This window comes from Cucurbita pepo, chromosome 11, assembly GCF_057944985.1.
Source record: "Cucurbita pepo subsp. pepo isolate OVF chromosome 11, ASM5794498v1, whole genome shotgun sequence".
In the NCBI taxonomy this organism is placed as follows: domain Eukaryota; kingdom Viridiplantae; phylum Streptophyta; class Magnoliopsida; order Cucurbitales; family Cucurbitaceae; genus Cucurbita; species Cucurbita pepo.
In genome coordinates, this window is record NC_141808.1 from 1,518,577 (window position 1) to 1,542,268 (window position 23,692).

The 23,692-nt window shown below is 36.5% G+C and overlaps 3 protein-coding genes across 4 annotated transcripts; 1 reads left to right on the forward strand and 2 right to left on the reverse strand.

Annotated features, from left to right (window-relative positions):
• The first annotated feature begins 237 nt into the window (after positions 1-237).
• On the forward strand, positions 238-4,068 carry LOC111806077 (putative folate-biopterin transporter 2). The gene is made up of 5 exons (XM_087128578.1): positions 238-1,514; positions 2,392-2,651; positions 2,729-2,824; positions 2,902-3,072; positions 3,163-4,068. Exons 1-5 carry the CDS (start codon positions 1,151-1,153, stop codon positions 3,781-3,783), a joined length of 1,512 nt encoding a protein of 503 aa, XP_086984704.1. The 5' UTR covers positions 238-1,150; the 3' UTR covers positions 3,784-4,068.
• Positions 4,069-4,205: 137 nt separating this feature from the next.
• Positions 4,206-18,725, reverse strand: LOC111805382 (protein RRC1). 2 transcript variants are annotated; one of them, XM_087128577.1, is made up of 18 exons: positions 18,505-18,725; positions 17,847-17,935; positions 17,613-17,748; positions 17,401-17,446; positions 10,777-10,837; positions 10,537-10,686; positions 10,042-10,161; positions 9,796-9,961; positions 9,051-9,163; positions 8,897-8,968; positions 7,911-8,132; positions 7,755-7,813; positions 7,551-7,632; positions 7,267-7,404; positions 6,576-6,800; positions 5,682-6,478; positions 5,298-5,464; positions 4,206-4,755 (listed from the first exon to the last, which is right to left on the reverse strand). In XM_087128577.1, exons 2-18 carry the CDS (start codon positions 17,919-17,921, stop codon positions 4,511-4,513), a joined length of 2,874 nt encoding a protein of 957 aa, XP_086984703.1. In that variant the 5' UTR covers positions 17,922-17,935; positions 18,505-18,725; the 3' UTR covers positions 4,206-4,510. The 2 variants fall into 2 exon arrangements, with proteins under 2 accessions (XP_086984703.1, XP_023546223.2); XM_023690455.2 differs by lacking the exons at positions 17,401-17,446; positions 17,847-17,935; positions 18,505-18,725 and having other exon boundaries at positions 17,613-17,693.
• A 734-nt stretch (positions 18,726-19,459) lies between these two features.
• ER (enhancer of rudimentary protein) lies at positions 19,460-23,187 on the reverse strand. Its single transcript, XM_023689750.2, has 4 exons — positions 23,036-23,187; positions 21,972-22,065; positions 20,737-20,857; positions 19,460-19,849 (listed from the first exon to the last, which is right to left on the reverse strand). Exons 1-4 carry the CDS (start codon positions 23,036-23,038, stop codon positions 19,759-19,761), a joined length of 309 nt encoding a protein of 102 aa, XP_023545518.2. The 5' UTR covers positions 23,039-23,187; the 3' UTR covers positions 19,460-19,758.
• Between the last annotated feature and the right edge of the window lie 505 nt (positions 23,188-23,692).

Genomic DNA, 23,692 nt, shown 5'->3' on the forward strand with positions numbered 1-23,692 from the left:
TGTAAAAATAATATTCTAAAATTGAAAAATACAAAAAAGCTCTCTAAATCTAAACATGTATGGTATAACCTTGGTTTGTCAGAATCTGAATTTTATGTCTAATGAAACCCCAAACTTTCAAATTTGTTCGCCTAAATATGTAATTTTGAATATTCAAAGAATAATTAAATTTTTTGTTGAGGAATTAATATTTAAACAATTTATTGAACATTTATTAGTTAACAATTTAATCCAAATTTAGATAAAAATAAAAATGAGAATTTTAAAAATTTTAAAAATAATTATATTTTTGTATAATTTAACTTTGGGGTTGGTGGGCGGAATAAAGATCCTCAGAAAATATTTAAGTAATTAAATAATAAAATATTTGAAATGACGGCAACGCAAATTGAGCGTGAGATTTGCTTAGGACAGAGAGCCAACCAACCTTTAAACACTGCGTTTAGACAAAAAGAAAAAAAAAAACAAAAACAAATTCTCTCTCCAAAGCAGCATTCCCTTGCCTTGTCCCCACTTTCACGGAACCATTAAGAGTGCGCCACGTGTCTCTTCTACAAAACCCCTAGCTCTTTGAGGTTTATTGAATTCTTTGTCCTGACGTTCCTTCTCACCCAAAAGGGTGTACCAACCTCGAATCTCTGGCCCCATTGAGCCATTGATGCTTTAATTGTCTATGTTTTGTTCTTCAAGTTCTTTAGCTGTTTCCCTTGTGAATCTCGTCTTTAATTACCCTTTTTTCGTTGAATAGGAAAAGATTATAGCAGTAAAGAACTAGATCTGAAAAGGGTTTTCCCCCCTTTTCGTTTAAGTTCTGGTTGGTCAAACCACCTCTAGGAAGAAGATATCTCAGCTTCTTCACTTAGAACACATTTTTTCCCATCTATTCTGAAGTTTTGTATCATTTCTTCTTCCACCCAGATCAGATTCTTGCGACTGATTGCTTTTGTTTCTGTTTTTGGAGCTTTTGATTTGCTATCAATGGTGGGTAGTTTCGAGATGAACCCATTTGGGGCATTTCAAATTTATTAGAGTGAGTTCTTCATCCGTTTGATTTTGAAGCTTAGGAAGCGGTTTTTCTAGGAACTGGGTGCGATTTGATCAGTTCAGGAAACTCTGTTTTTCTGAACTGGTTATACTTTAGCCTAGATTGATGGTGGAGGAAGATAGGTTGAATGTCTTTGATGAAGATTTGGAAGAAGATGAACCCCAGAAAGAGTCTAGTGTCTCTATTGGCACGGCGGTTTATTGGTTCAAAACACTTGTTTCCGAAATGCATTGGAGTTTTGTATTTGGAGTAGTGATTGTTTATGGGATTAGTCAAGGATTGGGCGGTGCGCTTAACCGTGTCGCCACCGAGTACTACATGAAGGATGTTCAGAAAGTGCAGCCTTCTGAAGCACAGGTTTATTCTGGCATTACCTCAATTCCATGGATGGTTAAGCCTATTTGGGGTCTTTTCACTGATTTAGTCCCTGTTCTTGGATACCATAGGCGGCCTTACTTTGTGTTTGCAGGTAAAGTTATATGCTGTGTTTTGTTGATTCCCCTTGTGTTTATGCTTGATTCAACCAAATACTAAATGTTAAGCTAAGAAAGAACTAAGTGGGGCTTGTTGTTTGAGTGTGTGTATTGAATTTTTGCAGCTTTTGGATCTATAAAGCTCTTAACAGTGAGAACTTTTCATGATTGAGTGCTTGGTTTGTATGTTATTATAGGTTCTTCACTATGTTGTATATGGAATCTCTGAGATCAATTGTGAGATCCCATATCGATTGGAGAGGAGAACAAACATTCTTTATAAGGGTGTGAAAACCTCTCCCTAGCAGACGCGTTTTAAAATCTTGAGGGGAAGCCCGAAAGGGAAAGCCCAACGAGGATAATATCTACTAGCGGTGGGTTTAGGCTGTTACATCAATTTCGAACATAAATGGTTTACAATGGTTTCCATGCTTAGAGTCTTTTCTTTGAATGCTTTGATCGTATATGGACATTAGTTAGAGTCGGCGGTTCTTCTAGGGTTCCCTTGTGAGATCCCATATCGGTTGGAGAAGGGAACGAAATATTCTTTATAAGGGTGTGGAAACTTCTTCCTAGCAAACGCGTTTTAGAAACCTTGAGGGGAAGCTCGAAAGGAAAAACCCAAAAATGACAATATTTGCTAGCGGTGGGCTTCCATGCCAACAATGGTTTCCATGGTTAGAGTCTTTTTCTTTGAATGCTTTGATCATGCATAGACAGTAGCTACGGTGGCTCTCTTAGGGTGTGGAAAGCCTAAAGAGGACAATATCTATTACCGGTGGCCTTGGGCTGCTATGAGCTGCATCTGAAGTTGTAGATAGGTTGAACGTGAGTGATGACTGTAATTTCTCTACATATTTCTTCTCCTTTCAGGTCTTCTCGGTGTTATCTCCTTGCTTTCATTAGCCTTACACCAGAAGCTGCATCTCCTACTAGCGATTTTGTTGTTAACAGCGGGAAGTGCTGGTGTAGCCATAGCAGATGTCACCATAGATGCATGTGTAGCACAGAACAGTAGCATTCATCCGACCCTTGCAGCTGATTTGCAAAGCTTGTGCGCTTTGAGTTCTTCGATCGGAGCGTTACTCGGGTTCTCAATTAGCGGTATCCTTGTTCATCTGATAGGCTCTAAGGTTCTCTATTATCTAAACTCTCTTCCGCTTCATACTTACATAATATCAAGGCTTTGATTCTTTCGTTGCTCTGTTAGGGAGTGTATGGTTTGTTAGCAATACCTGCAGGGCTTGTCTTTTTGGTTGGAATGATACTCAATGAACCCCATATGCCAGACTTCAATTACAGACAGGTATTCTATAGCATCTGTTATGTGTAATGTCTTCTTCCCTTGCTTTGGTTCTTACTTCATTGCCGGGAATCGATCAGGTAAACGAAAAGTTTGTCGGTGCCGGGAAGGCTATGTGGACGACGTTAAAGAGCCCGAACGTCTGGAGGCCATGCCTCTATATGTATCTATCTCTTGCATTGTGCCTTGACATCAACGAGGGACTGTTTTATTGGTACACAGACTCCAAAAATGGTCCAAAATTCTCTCAGGTACCATATTTCCAAGATGAGAACACTATGCATATGATTCATGTCTTGCAGCCATTAGAACTTTTTTCTACTCTGTTCATTCCATTGCAGGAAAATGTTGGTTTCATTTTCTCAATCGGTTCAGTTGGGTCCCTTTTTGGAGCTTTATTGTATCAATATGTTCTCAAGGACCATCAGTTCAGAGACTTGCTTTTTTGGACTCAGATGATATACAGTTTATCTGGGATGCTAGATTTCTTGCTGGTTTTACGTTTAAACTTAAAAATTGGAATGCCAGATTACTTCTTCATTGTGATAGATGAGAGTGTTCATCAGCTTATTAACAGGCTAAAATGGATGCCTCTTCTAGTCCTCAGCTCCAAGCTTTGCCCCAGAGGCATTGAGGGCACGTTCTTCGCTTTGCTCATGTCGATCGACAACGTTGGACTTCTTTCAGCATCATGGGGTGGCGGTTTCCTACTCCATATCCTTAAAGTTACTCGAACGAAATTCAGTAATCTATGGCTAGCCATTTTGATAAGGAATTTCTTGAGACTCACTCCTCTTTGCATGTTGTTTTTGGTGCCTAGGGGGGATCCAAATTCTTCGATTCTTCTAACCGAACTTCCGAGCTCGGACGTTGGTAACGAGACTTGTGAAGAAGCTGATAACATTGAACTGGTTTCCCTTATGAACGGCATAAACATAGATAACCAGAAAGAAGGGTTTTGACGTTTGTAGATAAGATACGAAGCAAGCAAGCAAGCAAGCAAAAGGTTTGCATATTCCACTCATGTTGCATCAAAATTTTGTAAACTATTTAATTAGAGGATCATAAGAACAGTGAAATATCAACTTATTCCTCTTCCACTTCTGTTCTTTGTGGTTGGAAATGTTCTAAGATCCTTTGAATACCTTATTCAAGATCTTAGATTTGGTTTAGAGAAGATATCGTGTACTACAAAATTTAAGATAATCATAAAAATGAAATAAAAAGTCTATTTTCATTTAAAGACATATTTATGAATCTCCTTATACTTCAACGGTGTAGATTAGCTATAGCATTAAATATCTTCTCTTTCATGTTTCTATTATAAATTCATTGAATAAAATAGAGACGAATGGTCGTTTCAAATGATTCTGTTCGAGAGGGGTTTAGAAGGAATGGTAAAGAAAATGTTCTGATACAAACGTAATATTTAATACAAACATGATCATGGGAATTTTAGCTTCAATGGGGAACATTACTGCCTATCAATTAAACATCTTTACCATACACATGACCAGCAAAATTCCCCTCTCCACAACGTTCATACCCTGTTTTTCCTTAGAACATGAACTGGAAACAAAAATTACGATCTCGACAACTGATCTGGCTAAAAGTTTTGCATCCCTTGATTGCGAGAGACGGCCCCCAGTTTTCGTTTAAACGCTTAGCATAATGTGATGGGAAGAATTCTCATTTTGCTCGTCTTCTTCTATCCCTATCTCTTTCTTTACCTCTATCTCGGTCGTGGTCATCCCTTTCTCTGCTTCCACTCTTTTCGCGGTCCCTGTCTCGTGATCTTTCTCGCTCCCTGTCAATGTCATTTTCTCTGTCCCTATCTCGGTTGGATGACTTTCGTACTGGGCTGTCGCTATGGCTCTGGCTACGCTGCAGCTTCCTTGATGAATCATGGCTATCATCTGCTCTATCCCTCCTCTCTGAACAGGTACAGAGGAAAAGGATTTTGAGTATATAGGCCAACAAGAAACTCAAACTAGTAATTTAACAACGAAGAAATGTCGATCCCATAGTTACAACCACAAGGTCGATTTGGAATCAGAAAAGACATCAACAAGATTCATTAAGCATTTAACTTTCTTTGAGGCATACAAGATTGCGGGAAAATAAGGAAGATATCTCAAAAAGTTCGAGAGAGAATATGTTGATAGACAAAAAAGGAATGTGATCACGTAAATTTCCCAAATGCATCATTCAAGGATAGGAAGTGAATGTAATCGCAACGAACATAACGGATCCTATCCTGACTCTTGGCCCAAACTGATTCCAAATTGAGTAAAAAAGTGCAGTTTCCCCCCAATATCTACTGATAAGAAACTGAAGTAAATAACCATGTCATAAACTAAATACTAGAAGATTATTAATCTCACTAAAAAGTAAAGTCACAAAAAGATCAGATCATACATGAATTTAGAACAAATCTAGAATCTTCTGTCCAAAAAGTTAATGAAGTAACACTTACTCTTCCTTGATGCAGCCTCATTGGAATCTGACAGTCCATATTCAGATTCTAGTTGTTTTCGATAAATCAAAACTCTCCTCTCTATTTCCTCTACACTTTTGATGCCTCGTTCCTCCAAAGATTCACGATATTCTATCAAAGCCACCTCAACACGCCTTAACTTTTGTCTGTCATAATAAATTCAGTTGAACAAGCAAAATACAATAAGATTCTTAAAACTCCATTTTAGATGCGCATAAATTAACAGATTCTATATAATTACGCACTTGCCAAATTCAAATAAATTTATCTAAAGAGGAATAAATGGCCAGCAGGGCCAACAAGGCAACAGTTTTAATCTTGAAAAAAGAAAGAAATTGTCAGGTTTAGAAGTAGACTATATACCTCTGCTCTTCATTCAACCCAGTATCAGGCTGCATAAGGACACTTGCTTCCGTAGTAATCTCCATCTCATCAGATTTACTGGGACCATCTCCTGCATTTTCACTTCCTGAAGATGAATAGCTCAACCCGAGACCCCTAGGACCTCCTTTTTGCTCATTGTCACTTTCATCATCCTCCCTAGCCCATTTAGAGGCCGGCAAAACGGGATCATTTTTCCCAGACTTGGTGAAACTTTTTAGTTCAGGCTGTGGAATTGAAAGAGTTTGAGCCATAGGTACAGAACCCATCCTCTGGAAATTTGCGTCATCATCTCCAAAATGGTTCCAACCAGAAATTTCGGCTGGATTTCGTTCAACCTTAGTTTCCTTTGAACTACTTGAATATCTTACAGTACGAGAATTACTATATTTTAAGTCTTCATCAAGTTCATATCCACTCTGTTTTTCTGCCTCTTCAAGACTTAGCAAACGTGCAACCATCATTTCTCTACCACCAACAAGAGACAACCCATTATGCCTACACCTTCTTTCCAATTCTCCAAAGGGAAGATTCATTAACTCCTTCATAGCTCCTCCTTTGCCCATTGCCAATTCAGCATCTTGATTGATTTTGCTCCCATCTCCTAACTCTTCACAATTGGCCTGCCGTTCAATCTCTGGGGCATCGCCACATAATGAATGAAAGGAGGTCACACCAGAGTTTCCTAAGCGAAGGAACGTGGCTCGCAATCCATTCACATAAGCATCTGAGAACAGAAACCAATCTGACCATACTTGCAATAATTTCAATACTCGTTCCTGCAAAATCAGAGATGGATATAACCAAATTAGCGCGTGTAGAAAAAAACACATGTTGGTCTCCAGAAGCTATAGGTGAAAAAATAAATGATTCTACCTTGAGGGCCTCTGCCGTAATTCTCCCTGTTATGCTACGATATAGATCATTGAAGCTCTCCATGATGTCAGGTAATGTTGCTTCAAATTTAGTACGGTATGCAGATGCATTCTTAACGGGAGCACTACTGTTATGAAGGATATCAGACACAAGCATCAACCTAGCAACTTTGGTTGGAATAGGAGTTTCTCTAAGCGTTAAAGATTCTGTTAGAACTTCAACTATCTGCAATTTAAAACATTAACTATATCAACGAAGTGAGGAAATGCCTGTGGAACTTAACATAGAAATACAGACATTCCGCAGATCATGGAAAAGTTGACACAAAGGAGATAAAGGGATAAGGACAAAAAAAAAAAAAAAAAAAAAATACTTTCCGTACACTGTACAAGATCACAAAATAAGCTATGAAAAGTATTCTTACACGATAAAACTATATGGAAAGAGGAATAATGAAAATAATAAAACTGAGAACAATCATAAATCAATCACCCTTAACAACAGAAACGAACAGCCTAAGAAGTTGTAATTGATGATCTAAGAAGCAGAAGGAAAAGCCTACGCATAAAACAAATGGGTAGGCTTTAACATCTTTAGTGTAGTATTGGCAATATTAGTTTCGAAAAGGATAACTAAGACAATCTGTATTTCTTCACATGCAGTTCAATTATCGCCTTAATATCATAGCTACCTCTCCAGCTGCATCAGCATTATCCAATGCGAACCCCATTGCTTCCTTTATCTGACTCCTTTCTAGTGTCAGTGCCCGAAGCATGTCCTCAAACTCATCCCTTTGTGAATCAGTCAATGTTCTTTCAAGCTCCACGCGCTATAGATGAACCCCCCCCCCCCCCCCCCCCCCAAAAAAAAAAAACAAAGAGAGAGAGAGAGAGAGAAGATAAGAAAAATCAGTTCAGTAAAATGCAAGACACAGAGATGATAGAAATAAGATCCAATTCTTAAAGTGACAATTACTCTGGTTCTTCCAGCAGCATATGTGGCACCAGACTCCTCAAGCTCTGGGCTTTTAGCAGTTGGAAGAGGCGGTGGAACCCATCTGCAGATTCAACATAATAAACAGTTATGGCATTGATCGAGGGTCTGACACCCATTACTACTATATAATATAATAAATCAGATCCGGAAACCACCCCTGCAAATAGTTTCAGGCTAACATACCTTCCACTACCAGTTATCATGATAAAAGGTTCAGTTCTCCACCTTTGAAGAGTATCCCCCTATATTCAAGTACAAATAGAAGGCACGTGTAGACTATAAAGTAGAGACCCTTGGTTTATGAATGATGATATGGATGACCATGTATAAAACGTTTACCTGAGCAAATGAATAGAGCCGCCAAACATAGTATGTATGTTCTTTTGAACCAAGCTCAAACAAGAAGTTGAAGAGAGGATTACCCCGACCCCTCTCCATAATAGCTTGTTCAAAGACACAACCTCCATCCAGAACATATAGAGCCATAGTGTCAATGACATGGCGGAGATGATCCTCCTCAGGTGGTTCGACAGTAATATCAGGAATGTTGGGTGTTAGAACCTAGCAACGCCAGTTAAACAACAGTAAAGAAAATAGAACAATTGAATCCAATTTCGGATAGAGAGAATAAAGGTATAAAACCCCTTTCTGGCACAGAACACTGTTTTTTACATCAACAAATTTGGACTCAAATCCAAATGCAACAAGCTGGAAGGGGCCATATTCAATCGAGACAATGCAAGCCTCAGAGGATAAGGTGCCATAAGCTAAAATATCTCGAGTTAAAAAAAAGTAAATAAAAATTGCTCCCTATAGTAACTCCTTAGACAAGGAAGCAGTGCGTTATGCTTTCTGAGCTCAAATCTACTTAAAGAGACTTAAAGAGACTTTAGCTAGGGCAAACCATTGCTTAGAAATACAAGAATTTCATAAACGCTCAACTCCAAATTAACACTCAGTTCAATAATAAATGGCCGCCCAACACACAACCAATATATATTAAATGAAGACATCCTGACAGTAAGAACTAAAATAAGGCTTCAATGATAACGCCCACAGATTGACGAGATCAAATAATAATTCAAATATCCACCAAAATACTTTTCCCTTTTTGTCAAAAGAAAGAAAAAATCTTCAAATTCTAGAGACAATGATTTAGGCAATAATGAAAATAAATCCATTGCTATCTAGATAGAGAGATAATAAATAATAATAATAAAAAGGCGCTAATATTTCAACGAGCAAACATAACATTTTCACAATCAATTTCAATCATAAAGGGTAGAAAACAATGGAGGTTAAGGTAGAAATTAAAGGAATCCAACCAGCTCAGAATTTTGGTTTGGGACAGAAGTAACTGGCGGTCCTGATGAGCCAGATAAGATAACAGTGCCACCCTGTCAATCAGAGAAGATGAAATCAAAAGATGTCGAATTGCTCTTACTTCCTTCAAATGTAAATCCAGTAGAAACAACGAACCTCCTTACTTCTAATGGCCATATGACCTGGAGGAGGCGCAGGTAATGCTTGGGATGGAAGAGCGACAGACTTTCCCCATCCGATTTTCAGTTCATACCCATAAACAACAACTCCTGCAGATAAATACTCAACTTACACTGTTTTTCTCCAGATACGATTAAGGGTATAACATAAATTCTTCATGATATAAGTCAATTTTCTAAAAAGCAATGTTTTTGAAATGACGAAGCAAACCATATAGTAAGATAGCATAGTACTTGAGAATAAAAATTAGTACCATAGAGTCATTTGCTGATTTAATAATTCAAATTATCAATATAAAGAAAATTTGTTAATGAATTGCTGGGTAAGCCTGGTCGAAGGTCTTTCTTTTGCAGCAAAATTTAGAGCACCCTCTATCCACACTGTTGGTTGCAGGTATTCTAGTCCAGGTCTCAGGTTCAAGCTTCTAGAGAAATGCTTAATTAGAGAAACATTAAGACGTGAAGTCTCTGGATGGAATAGGACATGGAGCCCAAACCAAAACCAGGATATAGAAACGTGAGTGAAGTATCTTAAGAATCAAAATTATTACATAAAACAATAAGACTATGAAAACAATTGATAATGTACAAGCAAATTTCATTTAATAATTATTGATAATAAAAAGAAATGCCACAGTAGACCATAAATATACTCAATAGATAACAAGAATTATGAGGCAATAACTCCAGAAAATAAATTTAAAAAGCAAAACAAAACAAACCTTGCATTTCATCCTTTGCAGCCTGTCCATCAGCTCTGTTCATGAAAGCTACAAATCCACAATTTCTTTGCCGTCTTCGCTCCTCCTCTGTCCTTGGCCACATTATCTTCACACTAGCAATCGGTCCAAATCTTCCAAAAGTTCGAAGGAGAAAATTCTCATCAACCTATAAGGGTTGATGAAGAAATAAGATAGCATATTTTTCTAGGCTAAGAAACAAGATACACAAGTAGAGAAAAAATGTACCTGAGGAGATAAATTTCCTACATAAAGGTTAGTTGTTTGAGGATCTCCATCATCAAATGATCCAGGGAACTTTCCACTAGGATCAAAGTCATCCGGCAGTTCGTCAAAACGACTAGATGGCTAGACATCGAAGAACAGAAACTCAGTAAGTTACATTGGTATGAAAATTGACGAAGAACATAAGTAAAATCTTAAGTAGGATAGTATAATAACAAAAATAATCAATTAATATATATATATATATATATATACACTACTCAGACAAAGAAATATATGTGCTGCATGTGAATGCATGCATGTATTACGTAATAGAATATACAAAAGAGAAATATTATAGTGTACAATCTGTTATATTATCTTAGTTAAAATAAAAACTTTTTATCTGAATTAGAACAAAAGGCTATAGCTGTACAAAACAAATTGAAACTAGCTAATAATTTGGTCCCAGCTATCTCAGAGAGATAAAATAAAAAATAAATAAATAAAAACACTTACTGTTAAGTTGTCTCCAAGGCGTCCTTCACGCCAATGTTCGCGATCCTGATTTCGTCTTTCCCTCATCTCTTGCTCATGCTTCAGCTCCTCCATAAAATGATCAATGTTCCTAGACTTCCCCTTTTCTTTCTCCTTTGGCTTGTCCAGCTCCTACACATTGTAAAATAGTTCAGAACAAAATGCCATTCCTAAGGACTAACTTGATAAAAAATCATGCAGAAACATGATAAGTAGAGATACCTTCTTGTCAGATTCTTTTCCCTTGGATGCCAATGGAGGTGGAATGAAAGATGGCACATATCTGCAAACCAAGTATCAAAGATGAAACCACCAACTCAGTATAGATTGCTCCAAGGAAAATAAGGAGTGAAGGCAGCAAACAATTTTGGCCATTCTGTTTCAGCACAGTTCTCGTAGCTAATTTTAAACCTTCTTTAGGTGATCCCACACCCACTAAAAGCAATACAAAAACTTCTGGCTATCGATTAAATTACCTAATAGAATGATCTAAATTGAATTGGTTACGCACAAGAAAAATTAAAGTGCAAATTCATCTATGATCAAATATCCCTTCGAACATAATGTTAAATTGATGGCCCCAAGTTCCAACTTTAATCTATAAAAACTATCTTGCAGTTGTAAGCACACAAAAACTCTGATAAAAATACACAGAATCACAGCCTAAAGCATCAGCTAAGCCATACTTATTTGGGGGGATGAGAATCAACCTTCGTGAAGGTATACTTTTTTTATAAGAAACTAAACTTAATGGACAAGAAAAGAAAACAACCTAAGGGCCGGGGAAGAGAAATCCCCTCCCAAAACTAGATCATTAGTAATCACTGTAAAGATATAATTACAGAAGAATTTTGTCCTATTGGAACACCACCAGGAAGCAAAATGTTGTACACTATCACAAAAAGAAAATCCACCAATGGTTTCTTATCTTACAAATCCAATTGTCCTCTCCTTCCAAATTAGCCAAAGGAGAGCATTGATACAATTCCAAAAAACATTGGCCTTGCCTCTAACCACTTAGTCTCCAAAATATTCTAAGAACAAACTATCCATTCTCATAGAGAGGTAGAACTCCAGCCAAGAATTTTATGACGTGCAACTCCCACTAACAGCTTTTCTCTAACCATTAATCTTATTGCCATTGTGTGTAAGATTATCTCTAAGATCCTTGCTAACAGGCTTAAGAAGGTTCTCCCCTCAAAAATCTCTGACACCCGAAGGGGAGATAGCAAGCAAATCTTAGACCAATCTCTAATTGCGAATGAGGACGTTGAGAATTATTGAGCTTGAAAGAAAGAAAGGATCATCTGCCAGATTGATTTTGAGAAAACCTAAGATCATGTGGATGAGGTCTTTTTAGATAAGGAGATGGAGAAAAAGGGAATTAGGCCTACATGGAGACTTTTTATGGGAGTTGTTTCAAGAATGTGAACTATTCTATCTGGCTCAATAGTAAGCCACGAGGATGGGTTTGTGCCTTCAAAGGTCTTAGACAAGGCAACTTCTTTCTCCCTTCCTCTTTCTTCGGGTGGTTTACCCTTTGAGTAGGATGGTCTCATAAGAGGTGGAAGGAAAAAATTTGGAGGTGTTATCAAATTGGTGAAGACAAGCTCTCACCTTCAATTTCCATATGATACTATTTCCTTTGGCTCTAACAAAGAGACCTTATCAATCTGAATCGTATGTTAGCATTTTTGAGATGGTCTCAAGCCTTGGGATTAACATAGGCAAATGTCAAATTTTTGGCATAATTGCGACTCCTTCAAGCTCGGGAGACGGGTTAACCTTGTGGGTTGTGAAGCTGGTGTCTTTCTTTATCTTGTTTAGGTTTTCCTTCAGGGCCATTCTCCTGGTGACAGTTCCTTTTGGGACCTTGTCGTTGGGAAGATCTACACAAGGCTAACCTCTTGGAAGAAGAGTTCATTTTCCAAAGGAGGGAGACTCACCCTGATTCAATCAGTGCGGCATCCCTATTTACTCTTTGTCTCATTTTAGAGTCTCGTCTTTGATTGGAAAGGAAAATTAAAGAAACTTATGAGAGATTTCTTATTGGACGAGTGGATGAGGGAAGGGTTCCCACTTGGTGCATTGGAAGGTGGTTCTAGGCCTATGAATTTGGGGGGTTTAGGTTATCCGGAATGTTAGGACAAGAAACACACCCCCTGTTGACTAAATGTCTTTGGCTATTCTATCATGTTGGCACAAGGTTATTGTTGGCAAGTACACATCACTTTGAGTGGATTAATGACGAGTTAAAAGGCACTTCCAAAAGACTGTGGAAAGCAATCGTGTTGTTCTTTCTCTTCTTTATCAGTTTATACATATAGACCCCTTTGTTCCTTATACCCTTGTTTATATTACTTATCTCCTTTAGGAACCACCCGATTGTTTCATTCCTCAATCAAACGAATTTGACGCTTTCTCCTTCCTTGGATTTCTACAATCCGTTGATCGATAGGGAAATGTTGGATGTTTTTCTTTTCACCTTAAATCGAGTAGAGGTGTTCCTGCCTTTGGACTCCTAACCACTCCAAATGTTTTTCTTGTAGTTCTTTTTCTAACTCTCGTCCAATCCTTCCTTGGTGGGTGGTTCTATTTTCTCCACAGTTTGGGAGGTGAAGTTCTTCATATGGCAGGTTTTGCATGTAAGGGTTAACGCCTTGGAACAGATCTCGACAAGAGGTAGTGGTTGGGCTTCTATGCAAGGTGGCTGAAAACATGGATCATATAACGTGGAGTTGATTTTCTCGAGCGATTTGGCGCAATTTTTTTCAAGTGTTCAGCTTCAACTTTGTTAGCCCCTACGAATTGAAGGGAGGCGTTTTGAGGAGTTTTTCCTTCATCTCACCTTTTGTGATAAAGGGTGATTTTTGTGTAAAGGGTGTCCTATTTGGGGGGGGGGGGGGTTAGGGTGAGGAGAAACAACATAATCTTCAGAGGGCGTTTATACTTATTTTGGTTAAAAGGATAAATGTTTCTTTGTCTTTTTTTCATGATATTCAGTCATTGAATATGTGATAATCCAAGGGTTCTTACTCAGGGAATTTTAGAACTTTTTTGAAAGGAAAGGTTTTTTTTCTTGAATCATCATGGTTTTAAGATGAATCACAGTTCTAATATTTGTTATAATAGTTTGGAATCTATTTCATATATTAGACTGAATATCTAAGGAGATAAAATCAGCTTGATCAAGATGACCGTCTTCTTCTCTGTCGTATCCACAGGATCAATTCTAACAAGTCACACCCTCAAGAATTCTTTTGGTGATGTTAGGTCCTTTGTTACAATATTTCTTCTTGAACCTTTGTTTCTAGGCTCTTTATAATTATTTATTTGGTCTTATTTCTCTTCTTGGACCTCTATTTCTAGGCCGTTTTTGTTATCTAACTCATTTGCGTGAGCTTTTCCTTTTTTTCATGGTCGTGTATTCTTTCATTTTTTTTTTCTCAATGAAAGTCAAGTTTTTTCATCTAAAAAAATCCTTTGGCAACTCTCTAACCATCCAAAAGTTCCAAACATTGTTACCCAAAACCGAGATGCATAAGAACAATGTGCACAGAGATGACACGGATGCAGTGTGTTGGAAAAGCACATAACACAAAATGAAGGGGGGAGAGTAAAATGAGTCGAACCAATCAGCTGTATTAAGTCTACTAAGACTAAACTTTCATAAGAAATTTCTTGTTTTCTTCCGATAGAATCCTTCCAAATTACTGGTTAAAAGTTTCTCGAGGTATTGCCAACATCCTGAAGTAGATCATCCAAAAGAGATTTAACTGTGAAAACTTTGGTAGAATCAAGAGGCCATAGCAGGGAGTCAAATGGCGATCTCAACAAAACTGCAGAAAGAAGATGTGCTAAAACAAGCCATTCAGACACCTACTAATCATTCAAGTTGAAGATATAAATCCCAAGAATTATGAGAAGAAATCCAAGCATGTGCTAACATATTATTGGGGAAAGTAGGCAGATGAAAGAGTCCGGGAAAAATTGTGGCAATAACTCCACCATTTAACTATGAATCTGCCAAAAAGAAGTGAGAGTCCCATTACAAAGACGTCTTTGTACACGAGGAGCAACAATATTAATGATTGAAGACGTCTACCTCCAAGGTGATTTATAAGAACCCCTCAAGATATGTGAAGGCCAAATAATATCACTATTTGATTGATAATTCCTTTCAACAACAATAGATCGCCCATATATTTTGAAGAAATCACATGAACTATTTAGGCTCAAAGATTGTAAGCCTCCCAAGTCATTAATTGCCTTAAGGAATTCCAACATTTCAAAGGGCCTCTCCAATCAAAAGTTGTTCTTCAAAGAAATAACATCCCAATCAATCCCTTCAAAGATGAACCTTATGTTCTTGTCTTCTCCATTAAATCAAGATTTTTACCAACTTCTAGTTCAAAAGCAATTACACAACTAGGGTTAACCTAGAGGTTCTACGACTGAAATTAGGCTTTGAAAGGAACCTCAAGTTCTCGTCATCTCCATCTCACCTTATTAAATCAAGATTTCACCAACTTCTAGTTCTAAAAGTAATTGCACCACTAGGCTTCTTAACCTAGAGGCTTCTCCACCTAAAATTAGGCCATTTGACGAGTTTAAGATTACATGTTTGAAATTTGATCATATTTCAAGACAAGTTCAACAGCCTGGAGCTTGTTTGGAGATAGTTCAGTTTTCATCTTTTGAAGGAAGTAAAAAAGTAAAAGCATTATATTACTTTCTTTATATGTCAATCTATACGGAAATAGAACCGCTTTTTGGTGGAAACAGGATAGGCACCCCATTTCTCCCAAGTTCTATCTTTCCCTTCAAATATTGTGTTCCTTCTAATACTTCGACCAAGATGTCTGCCAATGGTACTGTATCCTTCTTGATATTCTTTGGGACACTGATGATGAAGATATGAACCTTCTTTTTTCTTTTTTATTTTTCTTTCACGTGTCCGTATAACAAGAAGATTTGAAATTGCTTAAAACAAAGATTCAACTTTTCGTGGGTTTTTCATCGATCTTTAGAGAACAACACCATGCAGCTTTTGTGTGGTTTTTCAATCAAAGGAATAGTTAAAGTCGTGGTTTAATGCTTATGATGTATAACAATGCTTCTGAGGATTGGTTGGAGGAGTTGGAAAAGGCAAAACTCAAATGTTATTTCAAAAGGGAGACTAATATCAAGAAGGAATTTGCGTATTAAGGATTGGTTGAAGGAGTAGAAGGAAAAACTCAAATGTCATTTCAAATGGGAGACTAATAGCACGAAGGCATTTGCAAGTTGATATATACTTCATTTATTAGAGACAACGAATTTTGTAGATGATATGAAAACACATAAGTAGAGGAAAGCCGAAACCCCCGCTAAGGAGATTTCAGAGAATTCTTCCAAGAGTACCAAGGAGTGTAAAATTCACATCATGAGAGTGCTACAAAATGTTCCTGGTCCAAAAAAAATTCAAAATACGTGTCTATGCCATTCAAAAGCTTGTTTCTTTCAATCCAAAGAAACCAAAAAGATTCCCAAAAATCCAACCACGGCATTTGGGAAAAGGATGCCCCACAGCAATATAGATAATAGTAAGGAGATAGTACAAAGGGGGATAGGCAAAGCCATCCAAAAGACATTGGCAGAGTAGACCACAAGAGATCAACAAATGAACATGAGCTTAAAAAAATTGGGATTTAGCCTTTTCCTTGCACATAGATAGGCATAAAGTCAATAAGGGGGGCTCTTTGACACAAGCATGTGAGAGCTCCCCTAAGAAATTTTTACCCTTCTTTTGGAACTCCAAAATTATCATGCTAAATCAATGAGAAAAGGCCCAGCTTGGTGTGGTTCTCAATAAATCGGGGAGTTAGATGAACTTTCAGGTCTGTTGATTTCAATTTTCAAGTCTATGTTATGCAAAGATTTATCCTTCAATTTATATCAAATGATCCTCAAAGAAGAAACTTCCTTAATTACATAAAATGAATTTAAATCTCTCTATCCTGATAACGATTTTAAAATCTTCCTTTTTGAATAAGTACGGGTGCAGTGGCAAAAACTGGCATTGGGATTTTAATTTTCCTTGAGAAAGAGCCGGTGTCTAAAACCTTTTAATAATATAGTAATTTCCAACTCTCGGAATAAAATCATTCCAAACATGTATAATTTCCCTAATAAAATCTAAATTTTACAATTTTAGATCCCATTTCAAAACTAATGCAAGAAGCAGCCAAAAATGCATCGATTCTATTTAGCTTTACATTGCAAGGATCAGCTATGTACCAGGTAAAAATCTTCAGAAAAATACATATGCATGAAACTTAAACTACAAGACAGACTGCAATTATCTTTTTTGCTTTTTTATATCTGTGTACGTAGGGCGAGAAGCAGAATACCAAGATTGCCATGCTAGACCAACTGACAGTTGCACTCATAAATAAAAGTAACCGTAATACGAAAATAGGCAGTTATTTGTAAATCAAAAAAATAATATCTATCACAGGAGATAGCTGAACTTAAGAATCCGAACTCACAACTGACTAGCAAGCATTTGTATAATTCATTGCATTGCACAAGATTGTAATATGAAAAAGGGAAAAAATAACTTTCAGCACAATGACATGTCATGATGAACTCTCTAATTCTTTCACATAGCTAAAGCAGTAAACGCATTGGAAATGAGCATAGCTGCATAGCTGGACAACATCAGGGTAGTGTCTTCTAGTTAATTCTATAGTTGTCTATTTTGTGCAACCTTATCATCATTGTTGCATTAAAGATCAGAAATTTCGAACAAATTTTGCCTCATCAAAATAGCATGAATATGGTTAATCAAAAGCATTTCTTTACCTACTTCCCTTCTTTGGAACAGATACCCCATCTTTGGCCTTTTCACCTGCCATCCGGGAATGAATAAAAAGGCCCATACTTTTATTAATGTGTCCCCAAAATAATAGAAAAACTATCTATTTATCCACATTGCTGATATAGACAGAATTGTGAATTTAAAAGCTTTGCCAGTAATTAAAAAGTGAGGTGAAAAGACTTGTAGCGGTACTGACCCTCAGATTCACTCTTCAATTTCTCGTTGGGGTTGATAGTTCCTCCACGAACAAAAGTCTTGGACCCAGGTGCATTATCTCCTTGAAATGACTCCACAAATTCTGCATACAATCGAGCAGTTTCATCCTCCTCTCTCTGCAAAATGTAATGAAATGAAATGAAATTAATGTGACTAGTCAATATATCTTAATGTCTCAGATAGTGGAATTCACCAAGCAAGTTAGACTAAATACCTTCTTCTTTGCCTCTTCCTCCTCTCTGTGCTTTTGGAAAGGAGTCTTTTTCCGAGTGATGGAAAATGAACTCATGTTTACATCAGTTTCTAGACAACATTAATAAACGTCAAATCCAGGCAAAATATAAAAAAAACCACGTCAAAACTCGAGCCTCAATTCGTAAATGACTGGTGAAAGCTATCTAGATGACTAATAGACCGGAATAGCTTACTGATAATGCTCAGAACAACCCAACACGCTTGGATTAATGCTGTAGCGACTTACGCACTACCATTTAAACAAAGTAGCCACGATTTTTCTTTCACAAACGAAGCACAAATTAAGAAGACCGGAGCCAAATAAATTTAATTCCATTCGAATTCAGCTTTCCTAGAAAGCACAGTCTAGGTGTCCAGTCAGTTACCATAAACAGGCAACAGCAATGAAAACAAAAACATCAAAAATACGCGACCCAAGATTGATAAACAGAAAACCGAACACAAACCGATACTCTTAACCACAAAGCCAGAGACCGAATCATCCGAGATAGCTAAACATTGATAAGAAAACGAGCTCGCATGGAAGAACAATAAACACCAAAAAAAAAAAAAAAAGATGATTCCGCATCGAAGGACAGAGTACAATTGGTCCAAAAGAATGAATAGAGAAAACTTACAACGGAAATGGAAATGGAAACGCGGAAATCAGTGCTAGGGTTCCGGCAGAGTGGAAAGACGAGGTATGGAGGTTTAAAGTGGTTTCCGGTGGGAACGGTGGCGCGATAACAAGACTACGGGCGGAGATTAAAGAAGAAAAAAAGAGCAGATTTGAGTTCCAGTGCATAAGAGCATAAGCAAGAGAAACCCGGGAAAAAATAATAAATCATGTTACCCTTACCGCTTGTGACGAATTGTGGTGTCACGGTACGTCTCTTATTCGTCGGTCACCAGTTTTTTTTACCTTTTGTACGGAGCCAGAATTACCTTCCTCTACCATTGACCATCCTTGTTTATTTTTTTTCCTCTTTTAACAATTTTTTTTTTACTTCCATCCGACGTGGTAAAAAGTATGCTATATATACTCTCTTTTTTTTTTCATTTTAATGTTAATTTTTTAATTGTTTGGTTTAATAGTATAAATTTAATATTTTTTTTTTATCTCTAGATCGATAATATATGTTTCACTAGATCACATAAGAAACTGTATATAAATTATATTTAAATGATACTTTATGAGTTTATGAATTAATTTTAAATTAAGGTTGGTTTATTTTGTTTTAATCTATCGACTATATATATATGGTTATGTCGATACGAACTTACAAGGGATGTTTTGGATTTGACCTCACCCACTAGTTTATGCCTCCATTATTTTCATTAAAAAAATTGAGAAATAGTTTTTAATAATTTTTTAAATAAAACTGAAAACACGAGTTTTAAAATATTAGAGAGTCCAAAAATATGAAAACAACCCTCAAAGTGATAAAATGCAAGTTAAGAAGATGCTTAAATCAACACTCTAATGTGCTATTAATGTAATTAACTCCTTAAACTTCATTCAATAATACGTACTTTTCACTCATAGAATTTAGTTTATTAAGTTAAATTAAGATGAAATAACTAGAGTTTGAGTTAGGATCAATCAAGGTTCTGCATTATATCCCAAAACAATGGAGCTCATCAGGCAATGATCTTGTAGACCATAACAGATACTTTCTGTAAAGGATAGGGAAAACACAATCAAATACCCTATAGACACAGATGCACACAGGGAAGTATGGATTCGTGTATCACAGAAACCCCGGGATCAAACGCGGGGCAGATAAGACGAGACAAATTTCTACACTTCATACAAGTGCCTTTTTAACCTGATAGTATGCAGCAGAAGTTTAGAATGTCAATGAGAACAGCTGCAGCAGTTCATAATTGTCTCAATGTGCTAGTTTCTTCAGGTGGTGAAATACCCTTTGTTTAATCCACTGCCGATCGTAAGGCAAAAAGGCCTGTATTGAATGTTCAAATCTGTGGAGGGGTATGGAAATCAGATATCATACTGTAACTTCATAATCAAGGATAGACAGATATGCTTCAACAAAACATTTTGAATTCTTAACTAAATTCTAAAAATAAAACAAGTTTTTATAAGCTACTTACCTCAAAGTTCTTAACTAAATTCAAAATTAATACACTCTATTGCTAAATTCAAAATTAATACACTCTATTGCTCCTAACCTTGCTCCTAACAAGGTGTAACGACCCAAGCTCACTGCTAGCGGATATTGTCCTCTTTAGGCTTTCCCTCAAAGTTTTTAAAACGTGTCTACTATGGGGAGGGTCTAGTCATGACTGGACTTTGCAAGGCACAGGTCCAAGTATGTAAATAAACCTTTAAGGAAAAGTCCGAAAGGAAAAACCCAAAGAGAACGATATTTGCTAACGGTGGGCTTAGACTGTTACACAAGGAAGGTGTAAATAATAAAACATGACTCCTATTTAAGGCCATCTTAATCAGTATAAGTTCTCTTTGTTCTACCAAATATCATTGGATATTCCTGTTTAAGCGAATTCTATGACAATTTAAGAATGGATCCTAGTGATGAACACATGGCATTGGTCCTATTATTCTGCAGACGACCATCAATCGATGGCAATAGTTATTTTTGCTGTTATTACGTTTTAATCAAGTTGAAAGAAAAACAAGCAAAACAACATCAAAGAGAATAGATTTTCTTAAAAAAACCTGATTTTCGACAAGGAAAACCTGAACACCATACGGCTCATACAAAAAAATTAAAAACCATTTTGCAGATAGTAGGCAAAACAGTTGTTCTTCCAACAACCAGAACTATTTGATATTTATTCATAAGTGGTGAGTGAAGGGAAAGAGTGAGAAAGAGAGGGAAGCATACACTAGTGCACTCATATCAGTGAGGCCATCAATGAAGTTGTAGAGATCTGCAATATCATAAGTAATATTTCTGATGGCTGGATTTAAGTCCTTAAGCTTCCTTTCATATAGCCCACATATACCTATACCAGCAGTTCAAAGGTAAAATGGAAAATTCAGTAAGTTAAATTTTCCAACTAAATACATTTTTTCTCTACTTCTAATATTATGTCTATTTTCTGTACATCCATCATTCTAGTCTTTCAATACCCACAAGTGTCCGGGCAAGTTAATAACAAATCTTGCTATTCTTGATCTTCTTTGCACATCTCCTTTGCAAAGGTTGTTCAGATGGTGCAACCAATGAGACACAAACTTACCATTAAAATTTAAAGGGCTAAACGGCTAGAACATTTGTTGAATTATAGTTTAAAAACTTTCTAAGAATGCAAAAGATACAATGCTCCTTCCTCGACCATCGGATGGTTACCATAGTGGACTCGTTATAAGCCACCCATGTCTACTTAGTAGATATCAGATCCTGCACCGACTTTTTCTAATAACTTGTTTTCTGCTTGCTGGTTTGTGATGTGATCTAAATTATGATTAATTTTCAAATCCTTTAATGATCAATAGTTGGCTTTTCTGGATAAATAATTCGCAGGAAATGGGAGTCAATTAAGAAACAATTAGAAGAATACCCAAGCGAAGTTACACCACTTCAATTGTTAGCAGGCAATATGCCAACAATTAATAAGATAATGAGTTTGAGTTAGAAATAAATGAAAAAAGAAGACACACCTAGACCTGTAATAATGCTCTGGAAGGTGCAGCGTTGAGTTCTATATTATATTGCATCACTCGTCAGTAAATATAGGTGGGTGAACTTAATATTAGCTTTGAAGTAAAAATTTAGAACTCCATAATTATGTGAATATGTGGATAGAACTGTGTATGATCCAAGCATGCATGAAAAAGTCCTAAACTGTCACAAGACACCAAAGCAAACGAGACGAATTCCTCTTATGTGGTAAGTTAAACTAATCCTTCAGATGCTACCGTATGAAACTATTTTGGTTACTTAATTAATAAACCTACATAGCTTTTTAAAACCCTTGATCGTTCATTCCCCCCATCCAACATCTTCTTTACTTTATCAAATATTAAGATATTTTGTTAAGTTCGCCAGGTGATTAAATTTGCTAGCCCAGCAACGGTAGGTGATAAAATAAATTTTAATATAATGCTAAATCATACCGTCCATAGCTTGACTTATTGAATCAAAATCCATAAAAGTCCTAGTTGCCCTGCTCTGCGATGTTTGCATGAGAAGGATGGTATGCCTGTTAGCCTGAAGAAGAATGAGATAAGGAATATGATCGATTAAAAAACTCAACAAGAGATGTGGGTGTAACTCATTAGAAAATCGTCTCCTAATATAAAATAAAATGAAAATTAAAAATCAAACTACAACTTAGACAAAAGAAGATGGTCCTTCAGAATAAGTTTTTCAAGATCAACATAAGTTTCACCTTCTCTTATCTTTACTAACCAAATCATAGCTTCGTGCTCGTAATATGTAATGAAAATACCCCGTTGCCAAGACAATCAGACAAGGGATCCAAAACAAGATATTGAAATGTACGCAAGAATGAAATCTTGTTATAAGGAATCAACAACTATCCTCTCTATGTTGATGGGTTCACTGTAATTTAAACTTAAACCAGAACATGGAAAGTGATCTTCAGCAAAGAATTGTTTCGAATGTTAAGAGGAAACCTAATGTTTACTCAAAGAGCAAGCTCAAACCGTGCAACCATCTTCTACTTCTTGAGCACAACATAACAGCGTTTACATTTATCACATGTTAAAGCACTAATCAATAATTCCAACCTACTATTTCTGTTTAAACATATTAAGTTCAATTAAAAGCTTCATTTACACAACACTATCAAAACTAATTCCGAGCGAAACTGAACTGGTTTCAGTGTACCACATGGAAATTACATTTTTTCTAAAGAAAAAATCCCTAACCCTTAAATCTGAGGTCGAACTAATTTAGCCAAGAGGCAGAGGAAGGGCATAGAAAGACTTACACTTACTATTTGATAAGTTCATTGAGATGATAAACACAGTGAGAGGATGAATACTTCAAAATCGCATACATTAGGACGAGTTTCAGATCGGTAAGGAAACCCTAACAAATTCAAATAAGTGTAGACGGAAAATTCGTCTTGGAAGCGTGAAATTGAGGCTTACTCAATTGAAACGAACGGAATAGTAAAGTAGAAAGAAAAACGTCAAAAAAACCTATAAATTACCATGAGAAACGGTAGTGAACCTCAACTTCGAGCAAGCTCACAGGGCGTGTTTCAGCGAAACGACGGTCAGTGAGAGAGAGAGAGAGAGAGAGAGCGCGCGCAGGCAATGCCGACCGATAATGAATTGCGAGTAGAACTGACCATATAGCACAGTCATCCATCTATTTATAATTTTTATTTTATTTTATTTTATTTATTTTCAACGCAACCATTTAAGACATTAACTCATCCTCTAATTTCTTGGTGCTATTTAGCCCAGATAATTGATGGCTAAAATAGAGGATTCTATTAAAAAAATAATAATAATAATTTTTTTTGAATTTCAACAAATTTTGTGAAAATTAGTGATTTTCTTCGTGTTATTATTATTATAAAACAATTATGGTGTAGGGAATTTATTATTAAATTTTTTTTATAGACATATAATGTTGAAGTTTTATAGAAGTTAAATTGGCGTATCATTCATTGAATTAACTTACTACTCGTATCTCTGACTTGAAAATGAAAATAATAAGAGAAAAGGTAAAAATCAACATAGGTATGATATCACTGTTAAGAATCACGACTCTCCACAATTGTATGATATTGTCCGCTTTGAGCATAAGATGACTCTCCACGCTGGTATAATATTGTCCACTTTGAGCATAAGCTCTCATG

Excerpts from the sequence above, each read along its gene's own strand:
- LOC111806077 (XM_087128578.1), top strand. The coding sequence starts at position 1,151 with ATGGTGGAGGAAGATAGGTTGAATGTCTTTGATGAAGATTTGGAAGAA. Across the intron at positions 1,515-2,391 it reads GCCTTACTTTGTGTTTGCAG|GTCTTCTCGGTGTTATCTCC; the intron begins GTAAAGTTATAT and ends TTCTCCTTTCAG. Across the intron at positions 2,652-2,728 it reads TTCATCTGATAGGCTCTAAG|GGAGTGTATGGTTTGTTAGC; the intron begins GTTCTCTATTAT and ends TTGCTCTGTTAG.
- ER (XM_023689750.2), bottom strand. Across the intron at positions 20,858-21,971 it reads AATAAGTCAAGCTATGGACG|GTATATGTGGGCTATATGAA; the intron begins GTATGATTTAGC and ends CTGCTGGTATAG. Across the intron at positions 19,850-20,736 it reads ACTGATATGAGTGCACTAGT|ATTTGAACATTCAATACAGG; the intron begins GTATGCTTCCCT and ends ACCCCTCCACAG.
- LOC111805382 (XM_087128577.1), bottom strand. The coding sequence starts at position 17,921 with ATGAGTTCATTTTCCATCACTCGGAAAAAGACTCCTTTCCAAAAGCAC. Across the intron at positions 17,749-17,846 it reads AGGAAGAGGCAAAGAAGAAG|AGAGAGGAGGATGAAACTGC; the intron begins GTATTTAGTCTA and ends TACATTTTGCAG. Across the intron at positions 7,633-7,754 it reads ATGATAACTGGTAGTGGAAG|ATGGGTTCCACCGCCTCTTC; the intron begins GTATGTTAGCCT and ends TTGAATCTGCAG.